The 23985-nt window shown below is 49.8% G+C and overlaps 1 protein-coding gene and 1 pseudogene across 2 annotated transcripts in view; both read right to left on the bottom strand.

Annotated features, from left to right (window-relative positions):
- Nucleotides 1-23985, bottom strand: part of SDK1 (sidekick cell adhesion molecule 1) — a gene marked incomplete at both ends in the record, with an annotated part of 814918 nt that overhangs the window by 227324 nt on the left and 563609 nt on the right. The window contains 2 exons of the mRNA XM_082671251.1: nt 977-1167; nt 1840-1951. Of these exons, the coding sequence (XP_082527377.1) occupies nt 977-1167; nt 1840-1951 (303 nt within the window). The remainder of the gene's footprint in view (nt 1-976; nt 1168-1839; nt 1952-23985) is intronic.
- LOC309832199 (cytosol aminopeptidase-like) lies at nt 9939-11536 on the bottom strand (annotated as a pseudogene). The gene has a single exon. The product of its transcript is annotated as a cytosol aminopeptidase-like (transcript).

Below are 23985 nucleotides of genomic sequence, written 5' to 3'. Positions count from 1 at the left end.
CACCGCGTCCCAGCCTGAGCCTCACCTATGGTAGAAAGGACACCGCGTCCCACCTGAGCCCCACCTATGGTAGAAAGGACACCGCGTCCCAGCCTGAGCCCCACCTATGATGGAAAGGACACCGCGTCCCAGCCTGAGCCCCACCTATGATGGGAAGGACACCGCGTCCCACCTGAGCCCCACCTATGGTAGAAAGGACACCGCGTCCCACCTGAGCCCCACCTATGGTAGAAAGGACACCACGTCCCACCTGAGCCCCACCTATGGTAGAAAGGACACCGCGTCCCAGCCTGAGCCCCACCTATGATGGAAAGGACACCGCGTCCCAGCCTGAGCCCCACCTATGATGGAAAGGACACCGCGTCCCAGCCTGAGCCCCACCTATGATGGGAAGGACACCGCGTCCCAGCCTGAGCCCCACCTATGATGGAAAGGACACCGCGTCCCACCTGAGCCCCACCTATGGTAGAAAGGACACCGCGTCCCACCTGAGCCCCACCTATGGTAGAAAGGACACCGCGTCCCAGCCTGAGCCTCACCTATGGTAGAAAGGACACCGCGTCCCACCTGAGCCCCACCTATGGTAGAAAGGACACCGCGTCCCACCTGAGCCCCACCTATGGTAGAAAGGACACCGCGTCCCAGCCTGAGCCCCACCTATGATGGGAAGAACACCGCGTCCCAGCCTGAGCCCCACCTATGATGGGAAGGACACCGCGTCCCAGCCTGAGCCCCACCTATGGTAGAAAGGACACCGCGTCCCACCTGAGCCCCACCTATGGTAGAAAGGACACCGCGTCCCAGCCTGAGCCTCACCTATGATGGAAAGGACACCGCGTCCCAGCCTGAGCCCCACCTATGATGGGAAGGACACCGCGTCCCAGCCTGAGCCCCACCTATGGTAGAAAGGACACCGCGTCCCAGCCTGAGCCTCGCCTGTGGTAGAAAGGACACCGCGTCCCAGTTTGAGCCTCACCTATGATGGAAAGGAAGGCTCTGGCTCTGGCGGGCTCGAAAGCACTCCCTGGCAGCGCTGCCTCGCAGGCGTACTCCCCGATGTCCGAGGAGGTCGGGGTGCTGATGGTGAGGCGTCTCCCGAAGCTGTGGAGCCCACGGGTGACTCTCACCCCGTTTCTCTTCCAGGTCACACTCAGCTCCTCGATGGGCCTGTGAGAACGAAGGGCTTTAGTGACAACAATTGTGGATCATGTAGACGGCAATAATAATCATTCTACCAGGAACCATGGTGGGTTGAACAGTGGACATTTAAAACTCAATCCAGATATTACTCTACTCCCTTAAGGCACGCGTCAGCAACACAGTCTGCTCAAGGGCTATTGAGCAGGGATAGCTAATTGCAGCAGCAATGGACCATAAGTGCTAATGATTCCATTTGCTCAGGAAAAGAATGCATAAAACAAATACTGCTAGGGGACGCGCTACATGGGAGGCGTGATCACGGGCACTCCATCCTGGAGCGACCACTAATGGGGCTGAGAACACCTACGACGACAGAGGAGAAGAGAATTAACTCTTTCCTTTGCACCCAAAGGAGAGCAAAGCTCCCCTCTGCTCCTCAGCCAGAACCTAAGAAGAGACCCTGTACCATGACCCAGAGCTAAAGTGGAAAGCGCTGCTTTCCAATATAGATATTACATTCAATGTAAATACTGCAGAACAAGGCCCGGGAAAGGTCAGCACACCCGAGTCCTAGCTTCCCATACGCGCTGTGCCCACAGCCCAGCTGGATGAACAAGACCACCGTTGCTGGGAGAGCCAGCCACACGCAGGAGGGGTTGTCATGGGTTGTCACTCCCCGCGTGGGGGACTGGCACGCACCTGGCATTGGCTATGCATTCCAAGGTGGTCTCACTGGACCCGGCCACCACGCTTCTGTTGCTCGGGGGGATCACGATGACGGGGGCCACGGCTTCAGGCGTGCCAACATCTCCTGCGGCAGAGAAAGCAGAAGCCCATGGAACTCTCTGAAGTACAGAAGGTGTGAGGATTGGAACGTGACACGAGAGTCCCGTCCAGCTGCTCCGACAGGACACCCAGCGCCTCGGGACCCGACCCCAGCCCTCGAGGGGCACTCGGTGTGGTCCTGGTCCATAAACACATGTCCCGCCCAGGAACCACGGGAACAGAGAGCTCCTGCTGCTTCTCCACACATCGTGCCCATAAAGGGCTTCAGACTGTTGTGCATTTTCCAAAATGCTTGCTGACTTTATCAATTTTAGACTTTGCTGATTGAGTTACCTGGTCTACCCACTACTTTCAAATCCGTTGAATTCCACAAATATTTCATGCATCAGACCCTCTGCTGGGCACGCGTGTGTTTGGGAGGCGGCTGCTCTCTGACTTGGGCCCGAACGTGGTCCCCGGAGCAAAGACATCCCATGAACCAAGTGCTCGGTTCTGTGCGTGCATGTTTAATCCCTTCTCTCTGAAAAGTAACTATTCCGACTCCGTCTCTGTTGTGTGAGTATCAAACTATAAATAACGTAGCTCATACCTCTGGTGACAAGGGAGAAAAAAAACACGAGATGTTTTTGCCACTTTTCTCTCAAATACAAGTAATATCAAAATTAAACTACGTGCGCATTACGACTGTTTATTTAGGGAGAATGAGGACTGATCGCACATTTCGAGAACAGGACTTTCAATAAAGGGCGGAGATGGAAGAGGCTGGAAATAAAACTGAACTGACATCACAGCAAATGCCCAGTGCTTCCTGGAGGACCTCATGCTGCAGAGACCCGCCACCCGTGAGAGCAGCTGAGGAGAACCATGGAAGGTTCCAGCTGTGGGCAATGCGGTCAGGGCATCGCGAGAGAGCAGGGGGAGAAAAGAGGACTGGCCTCTAGTCAACTTCCCACAGCTCTCAGTCCGGCTTTCACTGCCTAAGCAGTATGAGATTCTGGAATTAAAGGTTCACGTGAATTAAAAAAAAAAAAAGCTTGAAGCGGGCAGAGCCAACAAATCAATTTTTTAACCCTGTGTATCGACTAGTTATTGCGAGGTCGTTTCAGGCCCTCGGGGCTCCGGGCAAGCGCCGGGCAGCCTTCCCCTCCCCACGCCCGGCAGGGCCTCCCCGGGACCTTCCCAACGCCCGACACCCTCGGCTTGTGAGACTGGGGATCGCGGGGCTGGTTATCAAGCCTCGGAGGATGCCGGAGTACAGACACGTTCGTGACAAAGGCTGAATGCCTGCCTGTCATCTGTGAAAGTCGCTGGTGAGCAGAAATGACCTGAGCTGCTAATATTTGCAAACAGTCATGTGAAGTGAAGGAAAGCAGCGGGGCGCGCAGAGGTCGCCGAGCAAGGTGCTAATTTGTCATGAATCAGCGCTCCGCCTGGCGCCGGAGAGGAAGCCGGTGCTCAGCGCTTGTCGCCGCCCCGAGGGCAATTCCCCTCGCCCCCCGCCCCCCCCCCTGGGCGGGCGGATCAGCCTCGCCTGCGCGCTGACCCCGAGAGACCCGCAGGCGACAGACAGGTCAGCGCCAGGCCCGAGTTCACAGCCCAGGGACGAGCGAATGGGAGGATGCGCCTGCGGAGATTCCAGCCGCCCCGAGGAAAGAGGAAGTCGTTCGTAATTGTGATTCATACGGAACAGCAACTTCCGTCTGTATTGCTCTCGTGGCCCAGACTGTTGCCTGATTTCAAGGACCCTCACCCATGGGGTCGACGGGACAAGTCGAGCGAGCAGCTCGACTCGGGGCTGGTAAATGTCAGCCTGCCCGCAAACCCGACCACTTTGTTCTTTCTGGTGATGCGCGAATCACACATGACGCTTGGAGAAGTAGGTCCCAGAGATGCAGATAAAATGTGACGGTTCCTAAAACGTGCATTTCTAACACACACACACAAGGCACACACATGCCGGCAAAGTGACCTTGACTTATGGAAACTACAACAGGAAGATCAAGGCAAGGTCTTGTGATTGAGGAGTCTGTGCGTTTTCTACTGAAACTTAACGTTTCAGTAAACTTTTACGTAAGCTCCCGGAATCCACATCCCTCGGTAGCAAGGACGGTGCTCGCAGTAGCACACGATGCTGGCACACTTGCTTCATTCAAAAAAAAAAGTTTTAAAATTTCAGTCAAATTCGTATGAGCACATGGATTAAAAAGAATAGCAAAGAGAGGCTTAAAACGAAATGTGACAACCCACCCCCTCCCCCAAATGTGACTTTTAACTTGTCAGTGGGCAACTTTGCCTCCATCAGGTGGGAAGTTCAGTGTTGTCCCGAAGGGACCCTGAACCCCAGAGTGCAGGGCTCTTTCCTCTGGGGCCATTCATTCTGATGCGCGGGGGGGTGGGGTGGGGGGGGTGGGGTGGTGTCCTTACCTGTCTGTCTGTATCTCTGTCTACTTGCCTTAGCTGCCGAGTACTCTACAGTGGGAGGTAGGCAGCAGACTGTCCCAGACACAAACCATTAACTACCCCGGCTCTAGCTCTGGGTCATAACTAGTCCCAAGGTGGCCAAGGACGCTCCCCAAGCCGAGACCTCCTCCGCCCACCCCCATGGTAATCATTCCTCCATCCAGACCCTTGTTGCATCTCTCAGTCACTAACAGCGCCTTCTTGTCCTGTGGCCCTCGGTCTCTTCTCCTGTACTGCATTTTGTAAGGCCAACTGGCCCGAGGCAGGGGAACGCAATCAGATTCACAGGTTGCATCAGACCGAAATTCTCCGGACCACCCAGTTCCAGAAACTGCCCTGGAGACATTCCGGACCACCCAGTTCCAGGAACTGACCTGGGGACTTTGAACCCAGCCCAGCCTTCCCGCCTTTCGAGGGGCGGGACTAACGTTCCCCCAGGATACCCGAAAAGACCGCCAAATAAGGAATACCCTGCGCCCTCCCGGATTCACCACACCCCTTTCCCTTCTTCCCCTATAAAGTCTTGCCCGACCCTCGCCCGGGCGCGACTTCTCTGGCCCCTTTCTCTCGGACCAGTGAACCTCGCCCGGGAGCGCTCCCTATTACAGCTCACTCGAAGCTTTCCTCTGTTTCGCGGTGCCGTTTGGTAAGATCCGACCTTACACATTTTAGTGGGTTTTTACTTCTTTTTTAAGTGAGAGGAGGTCATGGATGTGTATTTTTAAACTGCCAAGCTGACTTTTCTACCAATTTTTTTCCCACGTTCAATTTTTAGAAGAGAAATGCAAAGAAGACTATCTGGGCATTTTTAAAAGAATAAAATGGCCTCTTCATTTCTGGTACTCGCACGGCGGCCAAGATGTAATACGCACTGAACAAATACTCAACGATTGGTTAATTTTTCATAAATATTCTACAGTAATGAGCCACTACTACCACCACCAGGAAAATTACCCTCTCCTTCAGGGTTCCGCATTAGAAAACATTTTTAAAATACCATATGCCAACGTATTAAGAATTATTTCCAAGAAGAACGAAAACAAAATGGAAGTGGGAGGGAAACTGTACTTCACCAAGTCCCCACACAGCCGCTCAACATTCTGTTACGTGTTTACATTTACAAATGTTGCCCAATTTAGTCTAACAACAAGCTTTTAAGATAGCTATTAGCATTCCCCTTTTATAAGATAGCTACTAGCATCCCCCTTTTATAGCTATTAGCATCCCCCTTTTAGTCAAAGTCACATGACTAAACATGGTAGAGAATGGGTTTTAAATAGAGGAATGTCTTCATCCAAAGTTCATAAGCCTTCTTTTACATAACGATGTTTCCTCCTAATAAAAACTTTGGTTGTGCTCAGTTAACCAGAAATTAAATTAACTAGAACACTCCTTCCCCTGAGCATTTCCTTAATTGAGACTTTACTGTAGCGTTTTCAACTGAGCATTTCCCAGGTTGGTTTAGGTGGCTGGGAGGTGCAGACATCGAAGCAAAAGAGGATTTCTGCCGAGGTCAGCAACCGTGGGTGCTAGGTAGCTTCAAAGGCAGAAAGGCGAGTGCTTTGTAGTTATGGGAAGAAAGGCTCCAGGCAGAGGGAAATGGGGTCTACTCCTAGTCAGTTTCTCCCACATGAACCCCTTAATCACTGGAGAGGCTGAGTAGAGAGGAGCTGTCCAGGTTGCATTTAATTAAAAAGTACATTTAAAGAATATCAAATCTCTCAGACAGAAAAAAAAAAACAAAACGTTCAAAGTCTACCAGAACTGCTAAGCTGTGGAATTACTGCAGATAAAGTAGGACGAATGGCACACAGCCTGCTTCCCTGCAGTCAACACAGTGCCGGTGGTGGGACAGCAGCGTGAGGATGAAGGGCGTGTCACCTGGACCCAGGGTCAGAAGCACAGGGACAGGCGGGAGGTGGTGACTGAGACCTGGAAGGAAGGAGCCAGCCCCGCGGTCATCTGGGCGCAGAGTCAGAAAGTCAAGCTCTGGAGACGGAGGTGGGCAAAGGAGGACACAGGAGCTCAGCCAAGTGATGGCAGGAGCCTGGGGGTTGGGAGTAAGAGAACTGTATTGAGAATCCAGTGGAAATACCCTGGCTCCCAGCGGGAAGCAAGTGACTCAACTTCTCCGAGCCTTATCTTCCTAATTTGTAAAATGATGCCCGTCTCACAGGGCCATTCAAAACAAGAGTATACTTTTGACACTCTCACTTTCGACGTACGTTTGTATGTTACACGACGCACATCAGACAGCGTGTGGCACACAGGACGTGCTTCGGAACTCGAGGCCGCAGCACCGCGGTGAAGGGGAGACTGAGGCCCTCAGTGCCTGCTCTGCCCCAGGGCTTCCTGTCTCTGCCAGGACGGCCTCCCCGCAGACGCTCTGAAGGCCCGTGCGCCCTGGATGTGAGGCTGCGGGGTGCTGGACCTCGAGGGAAGGCCCGCAGCCCTGCTCACGGCCCGGGAGGAGCGAGCCCGCCTGCAGGCTTGGGGCCCACACGTCCCCACACGCCTCCTCATGAAGGTCTCCACAGCTCACTCAAAACATAGCCTCTTTCTTTCAAAAAAAGAGCCTATGCCCTGAAAGTGGAATTTTCCAGAACATCTGAGAAAGCAAATCCCTCGTTTGGGCTTCCTCTGTCAGAACTGTCATCTTGCCTGTCCTGCTTCCTAGGTGAGCGCTACCGGCCACGCGCCTCAGGGGATCTCCGCGGCCAAACCAGCGAGGCTGCGGCTCCCCGCTCTGTTCCCTCCGTGGAGCCGGGTGTCGCCCTGGCCGCCCGGAAAATAACGAGCTCAAAGGCCCCCTCCACCGGGAGATGCTGAGGCACATCTGCCCGGAGACACACAAGCGTGCAAGGCGAGCCAACCACACGGGCACACGTATTCAACGAGGGGCAACCCCGTTCCGGGAACGACGGGGCGGCGGCAAAGGCCACGGCCCCCAAGACTCCAAAGAACCTCGGCTCTCCAGTTCCTAGTGGGTCCAGATCTACAGGGTTCTCACTTAGGTCAGAAGAGGGTCCCGTCCAGAAGCAGCAGCTAGTGGCGCCTCCAGGACCTTTCGAAACCTCCAAGTGTTCCTGCTCCAAAACAAGTGGTCTAAAACTTGTAGGAACAAAAGAGAAAAATAAGGTTGAGAACACACACGGGAGTGAAAGGCCTTAGGAAAGCCCTCAGTGCTGAGCTATAGGTTCCTCGGTGTTTTCTGACAGCTTTTTCCAACATCCAATAATGATGGTATTTATTGGTTGCATTGACCAGATGACGTAAACAATTACAGACATGCTTTAAAATTCAGGCAACTGGCTATCTGGGCAGAGCAAGAAGTGACCGTCTCGAGCCAGGGCCACGGGTGCCGGCTCTCACCTCACTGCAGTGTCCCGATTTGCGCGGAGATCTGTCCACCTCTGGAATAAGGAGGGGCGGATGTGTTATTCATCTTTGCACGGAGCAAAGTGCCTGGGCTATAAGAGCCCTTCTGTGAGCGCTTGTTGAAGGAAGAATTAAGTCTTGTCCAAATAGAGCACGGCTGGTTATCATTACCAGCTCTTTATCGCTACAGGATGATAACGACAGGAGCAAGTACCTCTTATTTCCAGGCACTGCGCGAGCGTGGGGAATAGGAGAGTTAACTGCAGGGGGTCAGAGGTCAGCGACGTCACGGAGGTCTGGGTTTAGCAGAGGAAGAGAGTCACGTCTGAAGAGCAAGCAGCTGGTGGTGGGGTCAGGAGAGCCGAGGGGAGGGACGCGGCAGGACGCAGGGTCGGGAGTGCTGCGAGATTGATTCTTCCAGGGGAATTAGGAAGGGCTTGAGCCCGGCCCTTGGAAGATGGACAGTATTCACCAGGCAGAGGAGGGAAGGAAAGGCATTCCAGGAACAGGGAAAAAAGAAAGTGGAAACCGGGTTGGCTTGTTTGGAAAACTGTCAAGTGGTTCTTGAAGGTTGAGGGGAAACTGGGGCCTGGGAGTGACCCCAGAGGAGGCTGTCAGGGGACGGGGGCCATGCTACCAAGTTTGGACTTTATCCAGTAGGGAATGGAGAGCCACTGAAGGCCCTTGAGGAGGAAAGTGGTGATGGAGACCGTGCGGGGCTGTTGCGGGCGTCGGTGGGGGGAGAAGAGGGGCCGACGGCAGCTGGGTGTGCGCAGGGAAGCTCTCCCGGCTTCTGGCTCCGGTGGTTTGGGTGGATGGTGGAGCAGCTCATAAGAGTGAAAGCTCAGGAGCAAGAAGGGTTGGGGTGATGATGTGGGCATGTGAAACTGGCGGACAAGGAGGCCTGGGGGTGTCCACGTGGACAGGAGCACTGGCTGGTCAGCGGCACGAGAGCTCGGGGATGAGCACGGAAGACAGGGCTTGGAGGGCCCCCAGGCGGCTGGAGTCTTAAAGGGCAGGCACAGGAAGTGCACATGGATGGGATAATTGGCGGTCGGGGCAGCGGAAGAAGGAGGAGAAAGACATGATGACACTAAGGAAAGAGGCTGCTGTTCCTTCCAAATGAACAGGAATTCTCACACGGACAATCAAGGTTGCTTCTGCCCAGTTTCTGAAGATGAATCTTTGAGTTTCCCTCCTAGGACAATTACTAAGGAAGGCGGAGCTATATATAAGTAAAAATCCTGACCTTCCCCAAAAAGCGTTTCATTGTGCCACGGAGCACACTAGTAGACACTGCAGAGCTCGAGTCACTCTTTTGTTCGGTTCTATAGCTCAGCTTCTACAAACAGGCTGCCTAGGGCCATTCTCAACCGCTTTCTGGCAATAAGAAGCACAATTTAATTGGTCAGTCTCTTATGATTCTTGACCTTCTTCCATGCACAGCAAGGTACACGCGTGCCCTTTTGGGGGATGGGCGAAAACAGCTCCAAGACGTTTTACTTAAAGAAAATCAAGTGGCTTTTCTTTTCTTTTAAAATAAATAAATTTATTTAAAAAAAAAAAGAAGAAGAAGAAAGCTCTACTGCTTTCTGCTCTCCCACTTATTACTTGGTGACATCGCAGGCATGTTACTAACCCTCTCCTGTGCCTCATTTTCCTCATCTGTAATGTGGGGATAATAGTACCGCCTCACCTACTCAAGCTCATCACTGAGTGCCCCAAAGTGATTATTAACATTGAGACCCAACCTAATTACTTAGTTCATATAACACAGCCAGAAGAGACAAGTTATATTATAGCATCACTGGGTTTATGATAATATATAAGTAAATATCAGAGCCACACCAGGGAGCACAAAAAGTTAGATTTATTGTTTCTGACAACTGCATAGCGACTTTTAGTTTGTTCATTATTCCCAGCATCACAAATCTGAAATACAATTTTGCTCCTCAGTTACAAACAAATACTCTGAAAAGTGATTAGGTAGCTTTTAAAAAATCATCATTATTCATTTAAGATAGAACATCTTAAAAATCTTTGCCAGGCAAGATATTAGCTTTACCTTTATAAACCTCTGCATAAAGTGAAAAACCAATCAAGGCATACAGATTTCATTTTGTTCTATGTTTTTAAATACCATCCTTTGTTTCCCTTGAGAGGTTTTGATCTATTCATTCAGAAGTATTCTGAAGCTCCACTGCCCGTTTAAGACAGAATGAAGGCATTCTAGAGCATCTGAACTGAGTGCTGTCTTGACGGAACCGAAGCAGGAACTCCATCAGGGTCCTCGCGGGCCTCCCAGCCACGCCTTTGCACAGATAAGGAACCATCTTTGTTGGTCATCACTCCTGCTATGTCTACATGCGCCCACTTAGGATAGTCACAAATTCTTTCCGAAATGCTGCAGCCGTCCATGCTCCTGCAGATCTGTATTTTCCAAGGCTATTAACATCAGCTAGTTGGCAACCTACAATCTGTGTCGTGTAAGGTTCAAAGACAGGCATCCTCCAGACACGGTCTCCCGTTTCAATGCTGGCCTCAAATAGTTTGTTCCACAGCCAGGAAGAACTGGTAAAGACCCCAGTGGCACCGGACCCCGAAGCTGCATCCATGGCACCTGTCAGGGTGGCGGCACTGATGACGACCTTTGGGTTAAAAGTGTGCGCGTAGCAGAGTACATCGGCCAGGAGGAGTCTCCCCTCAGCAGCAGTGTCATCCACCTGTATGGTCTTCCCGTTCTTGGCTCTAACAACATCCCCAGGCTTGTTGGCCTTCCCGCTGGGCATATTTTCACGAAGAGGGGCCAAACCTACGACGCTGAAGGGCAGGTCGAGCTTGGCAGCAGGCACGATGGCTGAACAGACATTGGCGGCTCCTCCCATGTCAGCCCTCATGAGGTCCATGTTTGCAGCCGCCTTGAGGGAGATGCCACCACTGTCAAAGGTAATCCCCTTCCCAACAAACACCAAAGGAGGGTCGCCTGCATTGCCTTCGTCGTGAATTTCCAGGAAGACTGGAGGCTCTTCGGACCCTTTGGCCACACTGAGGATGATCCCATTTCCTGTTCCTGAATCCAAGGCTTGGGTCTGACGTGGACGTCTGTTTTACTACCAGCACTTCTGAGATTCTTCTCAGTAATGCCGGAAAATCTGGTTGGCGTCATCTCATTGGCGGGCGTCTCACCAAGTGGCACGCCAGGTTCTGCCCAGAAGCAAAGAGGACTCCCCTCTGCCAGGCCTCCTGACACCCACTTCCATGGAGCCACCTTCTTTTCCTGCTTCAGGTCGTCATACTCGTAGAGCCCAGGCACCACTCCTCGCGCATGGGCGTCTCCGCAGGGGTCCACCTCCACGGACGGGATCTCCGGGTCCTGAACCTGTCTGCACCCCGCTGCAACAGCGGCTCTGATGTTCTCTTTGCCTTCGTGCCAGTTTTCCTGGTCATCAACTCCGGCCGTCTTTTTGCCGAGGCCAACCACACCATGCTGGAGAAGCCCTCATGCAGACCATAAACGGTTTGGGTTTTGCCTGCCTTCAGGGGTGGTCCAGATATGTTCAAGAGATCTCTCAGCTTTCCAGACACCAATTTATTAAAATTCTCTCCTGCGCTTATAAACTGGGGCACATCATCTTCTTTTTCTTTGCCACAGATTCCTAAAACAAGGCCCTTCGTCTTGTCTGCGGCGGCTGGACCGGGTCCCCAGAAGCGCTTCCCGCTCAGATGTCGGACGGGCGACTCTCGCGGCAGCCGGAAGAGGCAGCAAGAGCATCTTTTCGGCTCGGCCCCCCGGCACCGCCCTCCACCAAGTACGTGGCGCAAGGAGGGCGAGTGCGCACCTGGGAGTCCGGCTTTCGTTGCGGGGGGGGGGGGCGGTGGTTGGGCTCCAGTGGCTTTTCCACTCATCAGTTGCTTTTGCAACCCTTCGGAGTCTGTCATCCTTCTCGGAATTATTAAAACGGCCTGGCAAAGGGATTAAGTGCTCTCCTGCCTGCAAAGCATCTCAACAGGTGTGTCTGACCGCTTGCCACCATGGGAGCTGGCGTCTTGAGAGCTCAGATCCTGTAGAGCTGAACCCTCCAGGGCACGTACGTTTTAAGAGACTAGGAGAGAGAGATGTGTGTGTGTGTGTGTATATTATATATATAATCTCCAAGAACCCATAGCAATTATTATTTTTGTTGCTGTTAACATGTGCTACAGTAAAAGGTGTATAGGCAACAGGCAAACCAGGTCATTCCCTCAGATTCCAAGAGGTGAGTTTCTCAAGGCAGAACCTGGGCAATTTTAAGATGCACTTTATTGTGAAAAGTGAAATAAACAGCATGAATTTTCTCCTGATTGGAAAACTCCTGTTCACCAAATAGAAAGTCCCTCCCACCTTTCACTTTCCCCAAACCCACTTTTTAGTTTCTGCGCCCCTGGCTCCTGAACGGGCGAGGCAGGCGTGTAAATTCCTGCGTTAATAATCCCTGGTGTGTGGAGCTGCCGAAGCAGACTCTCCTATCCCAAACGCTGTGTGCTTAGTCGCTCAGTGAGCGAGAACCCGCTCACGGCCGCGAAGGCGCTGGGCAGTGCCGCTGGGCGAGCCCCGTCCCAGAAGCCCTGCTGCTCCCTCCGAGGAGAGTCTGCACCGCCGACTCACTCCTTGTTTACTGTGCAACGGCGGGAGGGAACACAGCCGTATACCCCATTCACAATTTTATCTTTACGTGTACTCCCATTTTTATCTCAATACACTTCTGGACTTTTCTATTGACGAGAGAGGATAAATAAAATAATGTGACAGCTTGACAAACAATCCAGCAGTTTCTTTTCTTCTCATTTATAACATGTTTGAAAACCTGCACATTTGGAAATCAATGGAATGTTACCAAGAATGTATTTTCATCAGCAGAGAAAAATGAAGGTGATAAAAGGCAACTCTGCAGCAGGCTTATTCGTTTATTTATTTATTGATAAAACACAGAACAGGAGTGTGGATTTAGGAACTGCATGGCTGGACCCTGGAGCGATCCAAACGAACAGAGACACCAGCTTTCCATTCAAGCATATAAACGCATAACCTACCGTTTAATGCAAAAGAACCACAACCAACGGAGAAACTGGGGCCACGTGTAGTTTGGGTGGGACAGAGAAGTAAGAGGGTGTTCTTCAGGAAGTTAGGTCAATTTTCCAAACGGCCTACTGAAGTTATTGAGAAGGTACCTAGGCACAACAGCAGATCACTTGTAGCTTCAGTGAGAAATGCCCTTGAATAATTTTGCCAAACGTGCCAACCTGGGCGTGGAGCCCAAGCCCACCGGGGCAACTGATGCCCGTCTGAGGCTATTAGCAAGGACAACGGGGAACTGCAGGATCCCCTGGCAGGGCCCTCTGAAGCCTTGGTCCCTTCCAGCTGCAGCTGGAGGAGTTCCAAGGAAAAAGTTTTTCTCAAAGTTCCCATGAGACACAAAGTATTTAGAGGTTGGTAGATCTGCAGGAAGAACACCACTGCCTTGAGCAACCTCGAGCAGAGAAATCAAAACCACATCTGGTTTCTTTAGTGACCATAAAGCCATCATTTGGAGGACCGGAGCTACGCTGATGGGGGCCTCTGCCTCCGCAGGCTGGGGGGCCCTCTGACAATGGCGAGCCCACCCCTCCCAGCCGAGCTCTTCCCTTGCTCCGCGCTCCACGGGACCCTCCACTCACTATGCTTGTTTGGTTTGTGTCTGTCTCTCCCCGCAGGAGACCAGGAGCACAGGCACTGTCGTCTGTTCTGTTTTAGCCACTCTCTCCAGGCCTACACAGTGCCTCGTGCACAGCAGGTATCCAGTAAGTATCTGTTGACTGAACACGGAGAGCAGGGCTTGGGTTCCTGTGCTTCACCCGCCGTGTGGCAGGCGCTCTCTGAAACATCCCAGCCGCCCTCCTCTGACCTGGGCGCCTCCGCCTGCGACAACTTTCCCCATTCCTACCCCCGCCTGCACTGCAGCCTGCCGAAGTCCACCCATCCATCGGGACCAGGGAGCATGCCACCTCCTCCAGGAAGGCTTCCCAGGCCCTCAGTTAAAGTGCCCTTCCCTCTCGGTACCTGCTGCATGCTTTTTAAAAGTTGTGGCTAAATATACATACCATGAAATTTTAACCATTTGTAAGTGTACAGTGCTGTGGCATCAATTGACACCGTTGTGCAACCGTCCCCAGCATCCCTTTCCGGAACTTCATCTCCCCAGACTGAGACTCTGTCCCCATCAGACACCTGCTCCTCATTCCTTCCTCCCCAGCCCCCTCCCCCTCTCCTGCTCTCTGTCTCTGTGAGTTTGACTCCAGGTACCTCACGTAAATGGAATCACACAGTATCTGTGAGTTTGACTCCAGGTACCTCACGTAAATGGAATCACACGGGATTTGTTCTTTCATGACTGGCTCAGTTCACAGAGCGTAATGCCTTCAACGTTCATGTATGTGGTAACATGGATCAGAATTTCATTCTTTTTTAAGGCTGAATAACGGTCCCTTGTTTGGACGGACCACATTTCATTTATCCATTCATCAGCGGATAGACACTTAGGTTGTTGCTTCCGCCTTTTGGCTGTTGTGAATACTGCTGTTATGAACACTGCTGTTATGAACATGGGTGTGTGAGTATCTGTTTCAGTCTCTGTTTTCAGTTCTTTTGGGTATATATCCAGAAGTAGAACTGCTGAATCAGATGGTAATTCTGCGATTAAGTGTTTAAGGACACATCATACCATTTTCCACAGTGGCTGTGCAATTATACACTCCCACCAGCAAGGCAAAAAAGAGTTCCAACTTCTCCACACCCTCACCAACACCTGTTGTTTTCTCTTTGTGTAGACTGTCTTCAAAGTAGCCGTCCTAATGGGTGGGAGTGGTGTATCATTTGATTAGATTTCCCTACTGATTAGTGGAGTAGAGCATTTTCCCATGTGCTCAATTAGCCATTTGTATATCATCTTTGGAGAAACATCTATTCCAGTCCTTTGCTCAGTTTTTTTTTTTTTTTTTTTTTTTTTTTTGTGGTACATGGGCCTCTCACTGCTGTGGCCTCTCCCGTTGTGGAGCACAGGCTCCGGACGCGCAGGCTCAGCGGCCATGGCTCACGGGCCCAGCCGCTCCGCGGCCTGTGGGATCTTCCGGGACCGGGGCACGAACCCGCGTCCCCTGCATCGGCAGGCGGACTCTCAACCACTGTGCCACCAGGGAAGCCCCTTTGCTCAGTTCTTAAATCAGGTTGTTTGTTTGGTTGTTGAGTTGCAGGAGTCCTTTATATTTTCTGAACATTAATCCCTTATCAGGTGTAGGATTTACAAGTACTTCCCCCATTCCATGGGTTGCCTTTTCACTCTGTTGATAGTGTCCTTTGATGCGCAGAAGTGTTTAATTTTGATGAAGTCCAATTCATCTATTTTTTCTTTGCCTGTGATTTTGGTGTTATATCTAAGAAATCACTGACAAATCCAATGTCATCAAGCTTTCCCCCTATGTTTTCTTCAAGGAGTTTGACAGTTCTCGGTCTCAGCTGTCGGTCCTTTGACCCACTCTGACCCTGGACCTGGGGTACGCGGTGTAAGGCACGCAGTGCACTTTCCACGCTTGGTTACTATCGCTCTGGAGCTGGTGTTGCCCACACCCTGCCCACAGTCTCTGTCACCTGCCGCTTACTTACAAACCCACGACTTTCTGCAAACACCTGCCAGTTCCTACCTGAGGTCATTCTCTGGCCAGGGGTATGACTGGCCTACAAGGGTGAGGTGGAGAGATAAGCCTGCATGCCTGGACGTTAATGTCCCTGGAAGTCGTTCTCAAGGAATAAAGCATGGGAGCTGATGAATAAATCCCTGCACTTTCTCCCTCAGTCAGCGACACTACGGTGGCTTCTATGCAGTCTCCCCGAGGCTCCTGGGGGACCCAGGACAGATGTTCACTGAGGGGATGGGCTCACTCACTGATGCACCTGCACTGGTGTCTTCCCCTTCTCTGTCTCCTTTGCCCACTCCTTTGCCCATAGTTCCTGGGACCACCTCTAACTAAACGCCTGGACCCACATTTTCACTGAACCCACACGCTCTGCTTCTGGGGGAAAGTGAGACAAACCTTGGTCTCCTTCAGACCAGGGCACCTGTACAAGCACACATCTGCCCCATCCACTGTAATCTCCTTAAGGTGTGCGATTCTTAGTCTCCAGAGCCTCTGGAAACAGTCAGTGCCTAACAGATGCTTGCCAAATCGAATTTCCGAACAGACACCAATATCTGTTCCTAAAATAATCAAATCTCTTCCCAAGACCAGAGTTTTGCATGTAAGTTTCTGGAGAGTAGCACAGCTCTGCTCCTGAGACATGTTTATGACCCTCTGTCAGGCTCCAGTCCTGCTGAACGTCAGATTGTCTTTACATAGCGTGAATCACAAACAGAATCTGTAACTAGAAAAGTGCCTCACAGATAAAACCAAGAACAAAGAAATGCAATCCTGAGTCCCTGGAGAAAACAGAAAATTATCTTAACAAACGCTGTGAGCACGTGAGAGAAAGAAAAAAGAAAAAAAAGGAGATAAATAAGAGAGAAAGGGGCCACAGTATGTTAAGCAGAATATATCAGGAAAACCACAGTTGTGCCCTCCTCCTTAAAATACAATAAAGATCTTTAGAAAACCAGACTAAATTGAAGTTATTTTCCTTGCTACGGATACCATTGTTCAACTCACAGACTAGGAATTACGGCAATTGAAGCTGAAAGTAAATTCATGGTCTAGTTATAAAGACGCCTGCTCGGGAAGCCAGACCGCAGGTGAACACTCCCAGGGCTGTTACTTTTGGAAGACTCTGTTTGACTGGAACAACATACAACTGAAAGCTTTGTATTCTACAGCTCCCCCAGCCACGTGAAAACACAAAGAGCTGAGGGGCCAATAGTTTGAGAAACAGGTTTCTCAATGTTTCAGCTCCTTCCCAGGAGGGGCACCCCACAGACCAACAGATGACCTTCTTTTTATTTTTTCATGTAAGACTGATATCCTAAATAAAACCAGAGCTTCTCAAATGAGAAATCCAAGACCAATAAAACCTCTCACTTACATATTTAGTGTTTCATAAAACTGCAATGCCGCAAGGTGGTTATACCCAGAACTGGAGAAGTATTTTATCGAGCGTGTGGTATTTTCTTCTGTTCCCCACCTTAAATGCAAGTGTTCATACAAATATATTGATGAACACTTCCTCTGCTGTGTTTTTAGGTAATCAATTTCTTATTTATTCCATCTTAGAGGAGAGCAAACTCTGAGGCAGGAAATCTTGCAGGTGTCCTAACCAGCACAGAGCAACCGAGAGTACTACATGTTCCGAAGCAATAAACGGTAAGTAAACAACCTGATGGATAACCATGCCCACCAACCATATTCATTCCAAGCTAATTCCAGGAATAGAACCGTATCTGTTTCCTCACATTAGGATCAAGGAGCATTTCTCTCTGGAGGATGGAGTGAGGACTTTACCCCAGCTCATCTCTAGGTGGGCCAGGCAGGGCTGTATCTCTACCAACATGGCGGGGCTGACCGCTCCCAACGTACCAGCGCAGGTTCTGGGCTCGGTCTATTTGGAGATTCATCATTCTGACTGGAGAGCGCTGGCCCCAAGAAGAATAAATAATCAGGCTGGGGACATTCACTAGAGAGCAGCGCCACACACAATCTGAGCGCACAGGTGAGACAGGAGTGGGGGGCTTGGCTTGTGTCTTGGTCTAACTCTCTCTCCCTCTCGCTCCTGCTCACGTGTGCGCTCTCTCTCCCCGTCTCCGGAAATTTGGTAGGTCCTTGTCCTTGATGGGGAGCACAGCAGACAAGACCACAGAATGAGCCGGGGCACAGGGAGGCTTCGATAGTGACGGATGAGAGCTCGTAACTGTGGAGGCATCTCCCCTTCTGTTCTCCCATCTCTTTTCTTTTTGCTAGTGTTGCTATATCAGAATTACCCTTGGGTGTCACAACAGAGGTACAAAGAAATCAGGAAATCTTACGAGAAGAAAATATTTCTCTTCCTGTCTGCCCTAGCTTCCTTCAAATGAATAAAGTCAGTCCCACAGCGCAAGAATAGAGTCCTCAGCAAGAAAAAGACGTTTTCTGATATGACCCGAGGTTATCTATTTAAGCCAACTGCTCCCCTACTCAATCTGCTAGGAAGCAAGTTTTTTTCTTTTTTTTAAATGTCAACACAATCTCATTTATATTTTGGTCTAAAATCAACACCAACAATAAATCTAAGGCCGATGACAGAAAGAGGGAGAGCATATGAAGAGCAGAAGCTGTGGATATGAAGAACTAAGCCCACCAAACGCAGCCAGGATCCCGCTTAAGATGCCTACTTAAAATTAATTATTGCAGGTGTTATGAGAGGGGAGTGTGCTGCTGGTAGAAACATAGGACGTCTGTTCACATAACCTGGAAGGCAGGTGAATAAAACATGAACTCCTAATCCCATGTATGGGATTGTTCAAATATACTAAGAAAGAAGCTGGCCATTGTGGGCCTGTTTAAAACGTGGAAGGTTGATGATTACTCAGCAAACCTGGACAGTGCAAACTATCAATTCAAACAAGTAAGCGCTTAGCGTGTTTCACACACTTAGCAGTCTGCTGTAGTTTTAAAGCAGCATGGCCACTCAGCTTTCTGCGTGACAGCACGAATAACAGATTTAGAGAGAATTTATAGGAGATCCAAAAGTAATTATGGCAAATCTTTAAACAACAGGCACTTCCACCAGACCTCTCCCAAAGCTTCCAATAAGACGATCCATCTGTTTATTTAAAACTACCTTAGTGTCTGGTCAATCCATGGAACTGCTCATTTATTGGCAGTGAAATGCCCCCAGAAGCTTGCACAGAGGGGGAGACAGAACGGAACTGGAGCTAGGACAGTGTCTCTTTAACCAGCATGGGATCAGTCCGCACACAGATGTGGGTGGAACTCACCGAGGAAGGCAGAGGGGAGCTTAAGGAACTTAGAATCCACCCCACATGCCTGGATAGAGGCAAGAATCTTCCCCCAAATTACTTCCCCCCAAAGTGGGAGCTGCCTTTGGTTGAGTCCTTTAAAAGTCTCTCAGATGACAAATGCTCCCTTTATTTCTTTGTTTTGAAAATTAAGTACTGCTTGGGAAAGACACATTAGCCTAAAATAACCCCAATTGAAACATGTGGTGGTTACCTGGAAGGAATCAGTTTTTAGAAAGATGTAGAAATTTAACATAGGGTTAGTAATTTGCTCCCACTTATAAGTGTTGGTTATTGTTCTGAAAGGCATTTAAATATCATTTGGAAAAGCAAAATGTTAATGTGGTACATCCACGCTGTTGGATGCTACCCAGCAGTAAACAACGCCAAGGAAGCTCTTTATAGACTGATGTAGAAAGACCTCTAAGATGCACTGATAAATGAAAAAGCAAAGTGCTGAACAGCAAATATGACACGTTCCTTTTGGGGTAGGAGAGAAGGAAGAAATAAGACTATGTATGCATATTTGCTGTTATTTACATAAAGAAAAATAATGGAATAAAAATAAAAATAATTCAGTAAGACAGATGCAGGAATCATTTTTCTTTTACAACTAGGCTTTTCTAAGAAATGGCTAGAGATAAGACCTTCTAAATGATGATAAAAATACAAATCAAATATATTTATAAACATACTTTTCTTCTTCTAAACCTAGTACAGAATTTATTTTCCTCAGAGTGTCTTTTCTGATTAATTAATTTCAACCCACTCACTAATTAGCTTAATTTGACATCAATATTTTCAGTTTCCAAAACACCAAAAAACCACGTACAGTTTTACAAACATTCTTCAGACCTTTTTATTTATATCTTCTAAACTGGTGCTTCTCAAACCTTCATACGCACACAAGTCACCTGGGAGCCTGTTCCAAAGCAGACTCCAAAGCAGCACGTCTGGGCAGAGCTAGTTTCCACATCACTCAGCTCCCAGGTGAAGCCTGTCCTGCTGCCTGTGCTCTGACAGCAGAGCTCTCACTACTCAGAAGGAAAAGATCATGCTTTTCAGCACATGGTGAGTTTTCAATACATATCAACCGACTCATTGCTCCTCAGAGCGGTGCTGGGACCTGCAGTACAGACCTCTTCTGGGAGCCGGTTAGAGGGGCAGAGTCTTGGGCCATACCCTGGGCCTACTGAATCAGGACCTAAATGTTAAACTCTCTGAGTGATGTGTAAGCTCATTCAATTTGAGAAGCTCTGTGCTAGGTGATCTTACTCTTCAATTAGGATTATTTTCCCATGTTTATCAATTACATAAAAGAAAACATATAAAAATACTCTGTATTCATGAATGTGACTCAGCAGGAAGTAGTCCTGCTGGGGGTGGAAGGATGCAAGGTCTGGGACAACCACTGGGGAAAAGGCAGGAGGAAGCTTGGGGTGAGTCCGAGGATTTCTGCGCAGCGCTGCCATCTCCAGAGATTCTAGAAGCTACCAGTCTGCTGGAACTTCAGTCCTGCGGAGGAGGAAGCAGGTGGAAGGTGGGCTGAGCCTCGGCGATCTGGGTGTGCTGGAAGGTCAGGAGAGGACTGACACCACACGGGAACGATTAGAATGCGGACACCGTGGTGTGGAGGAAGGAAAGGAGGCTAGGAGAGGGCTAACAAACTGGGCAGGAGAGATGAGCTAGGGATTGATGAAGTAACAAGGACAAAGGGCAGGAAGAGTGGAAGGGAAGGATGACCACGAACAGAATTAAAGATCCCAAAGGCAGAACATTTTCAGAGATTATAAGGATTACAGCCATTTATGAACTGCTGAGTGTGGGCCAGACTCACTGTGCTACTCACTGTGTGTCCATGATCGTGTCTGTTTCTGTGGTTCACATTTTGACAGATAAGGAAACAGACTCACAAGGTAGCTTTCCTGCCCAATGTCACAGCACAGAGCTGGATATATACCCAGGGCTTTATGACTAGAATCTGTGCTCTTAACTCCTACCCCATCCTAACCCCAATGAGGAGGTCCCAGGTGTGGTCACACACAAGTAGCAGAGATAAAAGTCCACAGAGAGAAGGCTGAGAAATCCTGTAGCCAGAGTGGTCATTTCAAATGCTGAACTCAGGCCAGTCTTCCTAGAACCCAGGCTTGTCACACTCAGACCCTGATAACTGCTCCAGGACCCGCCACTTTGAGTCTACACACCCCTACCTTGGGTGGGAGACATTATCATGGTTCACAGTATGTTGAGCTCTCTGCTCCTTCTAGATATGAGGGGAGGATCCTTCTCTTTTCCCAATGAGTTAGGTGTAGGTACCAGGTAGCCGTGTATCGATAACTGGTTTTGGCCCATGAAATGTGACTGGAAGGGATCTATGTCATTTCCAAGCAGATGCATTCAAGTGCCTCTGTGCGACCCCCTGTGCCCCTGCAGTGAACCTGCGGGCACGTCACATCTTAGAACAGTGACACACTTGACAGCCTGGGTCTGAGCACTGTACAGTGCGCAGACTCCTCTCCCACACAGAACCTCTGCTGCACATGCAACGTGAGTGAGAAATAAACTGTGCTGTTTAGGCCCCTGAGACCTTCAGGTTGTCTTTATTGCAGTGTTCCTCTGTCTACCCTGACGGATTCACTCGGCTTCCAAGAACCCCTCTAGTCCATTCCCCCCAAATAATCCGACTGTGTTCTCCACTTCTCCCCAGCATCCCTCCTCAACTCTGGTCATGCTGGTTTCCTCGCACCTGGCCCACGTCTGCTGCTCTGCTCCTGGCCCGTATCCGCCCCTCCACCCCTCCCAACCGATCTACGAATGACCTCATAGGCCATCTAGTTCCACAGACATCCTTCAAGGGCCAGACCAAACTCCCCCACCTCTGAAATTTTCCCTAATCACTCTGACCCTTCTTCCAAATCCATAAGACCCTCACAGAACCCATTACACAAGGTAACACTTCAATAAACATTTTGTTCAAAGGAATTTAGAAGACCAGCTCTGCTGCCTTGTCTAAAAATGCCAACAGAATCCTGAGATTAACCTTCAGAACACCCCTGGGAGTGGGGGAAACACGGCACTGCTTGTATGTTCCTTGTAGGTTAAGGCACAAATCTGGAATGGCCTTCTGGTTGCTGGTCTCCAGGAAAGAAGGGCAGAAAGGTTTGAGAAGGACACAAAACAGCCAGGGCGACGGCACAGGCGGGGTCGTCTGGTCTGTGAAGGGCACTGCGTTCCATCTGGCAGATGCAGGCTGGGCAGATGGTCACCGTCCATAAACCCCTGAAGCCTGTGTCCAGGGTCAACAGGGACGGCACCATCGAGTCTCAGCAACGAGGGACAGAAGTCAGGGGCAAGTCTGGACTTTAAGGACACATAAGAGGGCAAGTAGGGGCCAACTCTGCCCAGATCATAGCTTGACCAGGAGTGAAGATAAACACAGTGGTTCCTAGCCCATAATAAACTTTTAAGGCAGCTTAGACCCCTTTGAGGAAGACTCCTGTGTGTCTAGAGCTGACACTGGCAAGGACAGCTATATCTAATGTCTCCTGATGACACTGAGACTGAGCATCAGATGGGACAGAGAGTTGGGTCCAGCAAGGTAAATTTTATCTTCTTGAAAGAAGTCAGGGCTTCCCTGGTGGTGCAGTGGTTAAGAATCCACCTGCCAATGCAGGGGACACAGGTTCGGGCCCTGGCCCGGGAAGATCCCACATGCCGCGTAACAACTAAGCCAGTGCGCCACAACTACTGAGCCCACATGCCACAACTACTGAAGTCTGCGCGCCTAGAGCCCGTGCTCCACAACAAAGAGAAGCGACCGCAATGAGAAGCCCGCGCACCGCAACGAAGAGTAGCCCCCGCTCGCCGCAACTAGAGACAGCCCGCGCGCAGCAACGAAGACCCAACGCAGCCATAAATAAATCAATAAATAAAAGCAACGTATTATTACTTAAAAAAAAAAAAAAAGAAGTCACCCTCCACACGGCAGTCTGGCCCAGTGGCTGAGAGGGCATGCGGGGGGAGCTGGGGACACCCCACCTGAGTCTAACTCTTGGCTTCCCACTCGGCTGTGCGAACGTGGACACATTCCCGACCGTCTCCAAGTCCCAGTTTCCTCATCTGGAAAGTGGAACAATAGCTCCTGCCTCAAAGGTTGCCGTAAATGTGAAGATGAGAGGGCATGTGAAGCATGGGATCCGATCCCAGGTACGGACTGAGGGTGTTTTCAGTGTTACTTTCTGCGTTTCTATCTGCTGTTGCTGCTGCCGTCATTCTCTGTATTATTGGCCTTTCCAAAGTGTCCACTTCTGCTGCTGGGTAGAACCAAAGGTGCATAAAACTGTCTTGCAGCTTGGTATTTTTGGACCTGACCTGTTCTTTGCCACTTTTGAGCAGTTTCTTTTTTTTTTTTACTAAAAAAAAGTTTAATCATCATAATCAAGTAATATTTGCACATGTAGATAAAATGTGCATTTACTGATAAAATTATCTTGTGAAAGGTTTTTAATTAAGTCGTAGAATTGAGGCACTTAAACTAAGTAACAGTATTAGCTCACGACATGGAATTCTATACTGAAAAAGTGAAGAAAAGATCTGTTCAACAATCTAGAGAATTCGACCAAAAAACCCACGTGCACTTTAATCAACTAGCCTAGCAGCCCTAATGGCTCTGGATACGGTAGATAATGACTATAGTTTATGTTAGTGGAGAATTCTATTAATTTTCCTATACCTTTTTGAAGTTATATCATGAATGGCTATTAATGCTTCCTAATCAAGACAGAGCCAGTCACTGAAACAATTAACCTATTTCTGAAGGTGCAAATAGAAAGATAATTCATCAATTCCCTATTTTTTCCCTCTGCTGCAACACTAGGCTGGCTTTTGTCACTAAATACGCTTCTCCTCAGGACTCACAGCAGCTGCTGTCAGCAATCGAGGACACACAGAGCATGTGTTCGCTTAGAAGGGTCATTGCTGTAGGTCTGCGGTGAGGAACAGTCATTTGTTAACTCAGGTACGAGCCTCAGTCACAACCACGATGTCCACCATCTAAAGACATTCAATGAAGCTAGATTCCTGCAAAGAAATACACCTCAAAATCCCATCTACTTATGACATTAGAGGGTATTGTTTTTACTGCCGAGCAGATCTCTCTACAGTGACCTAAGGCACGTCCAGACAGGCAAGCTGGACAGGACAGCAGAAGAGGGCGCAGATGGGGCACTTC

This window comes from Grampus griseus, assembly GCF_964374135.1.
Source record: "Grampus griseus genome assembly, chromosome: 14".
NCBI lineage: Eukaryota > Metazoa > Chordata > Mammalia > Artiodactyla > Delphinidae > Grampus > Grampus griseus.
The sequence above is the reverse complement of the archived record's forward strand: the minus strand, read 5'-3'. Positions and strand labels throughout refer to the sequence as shown.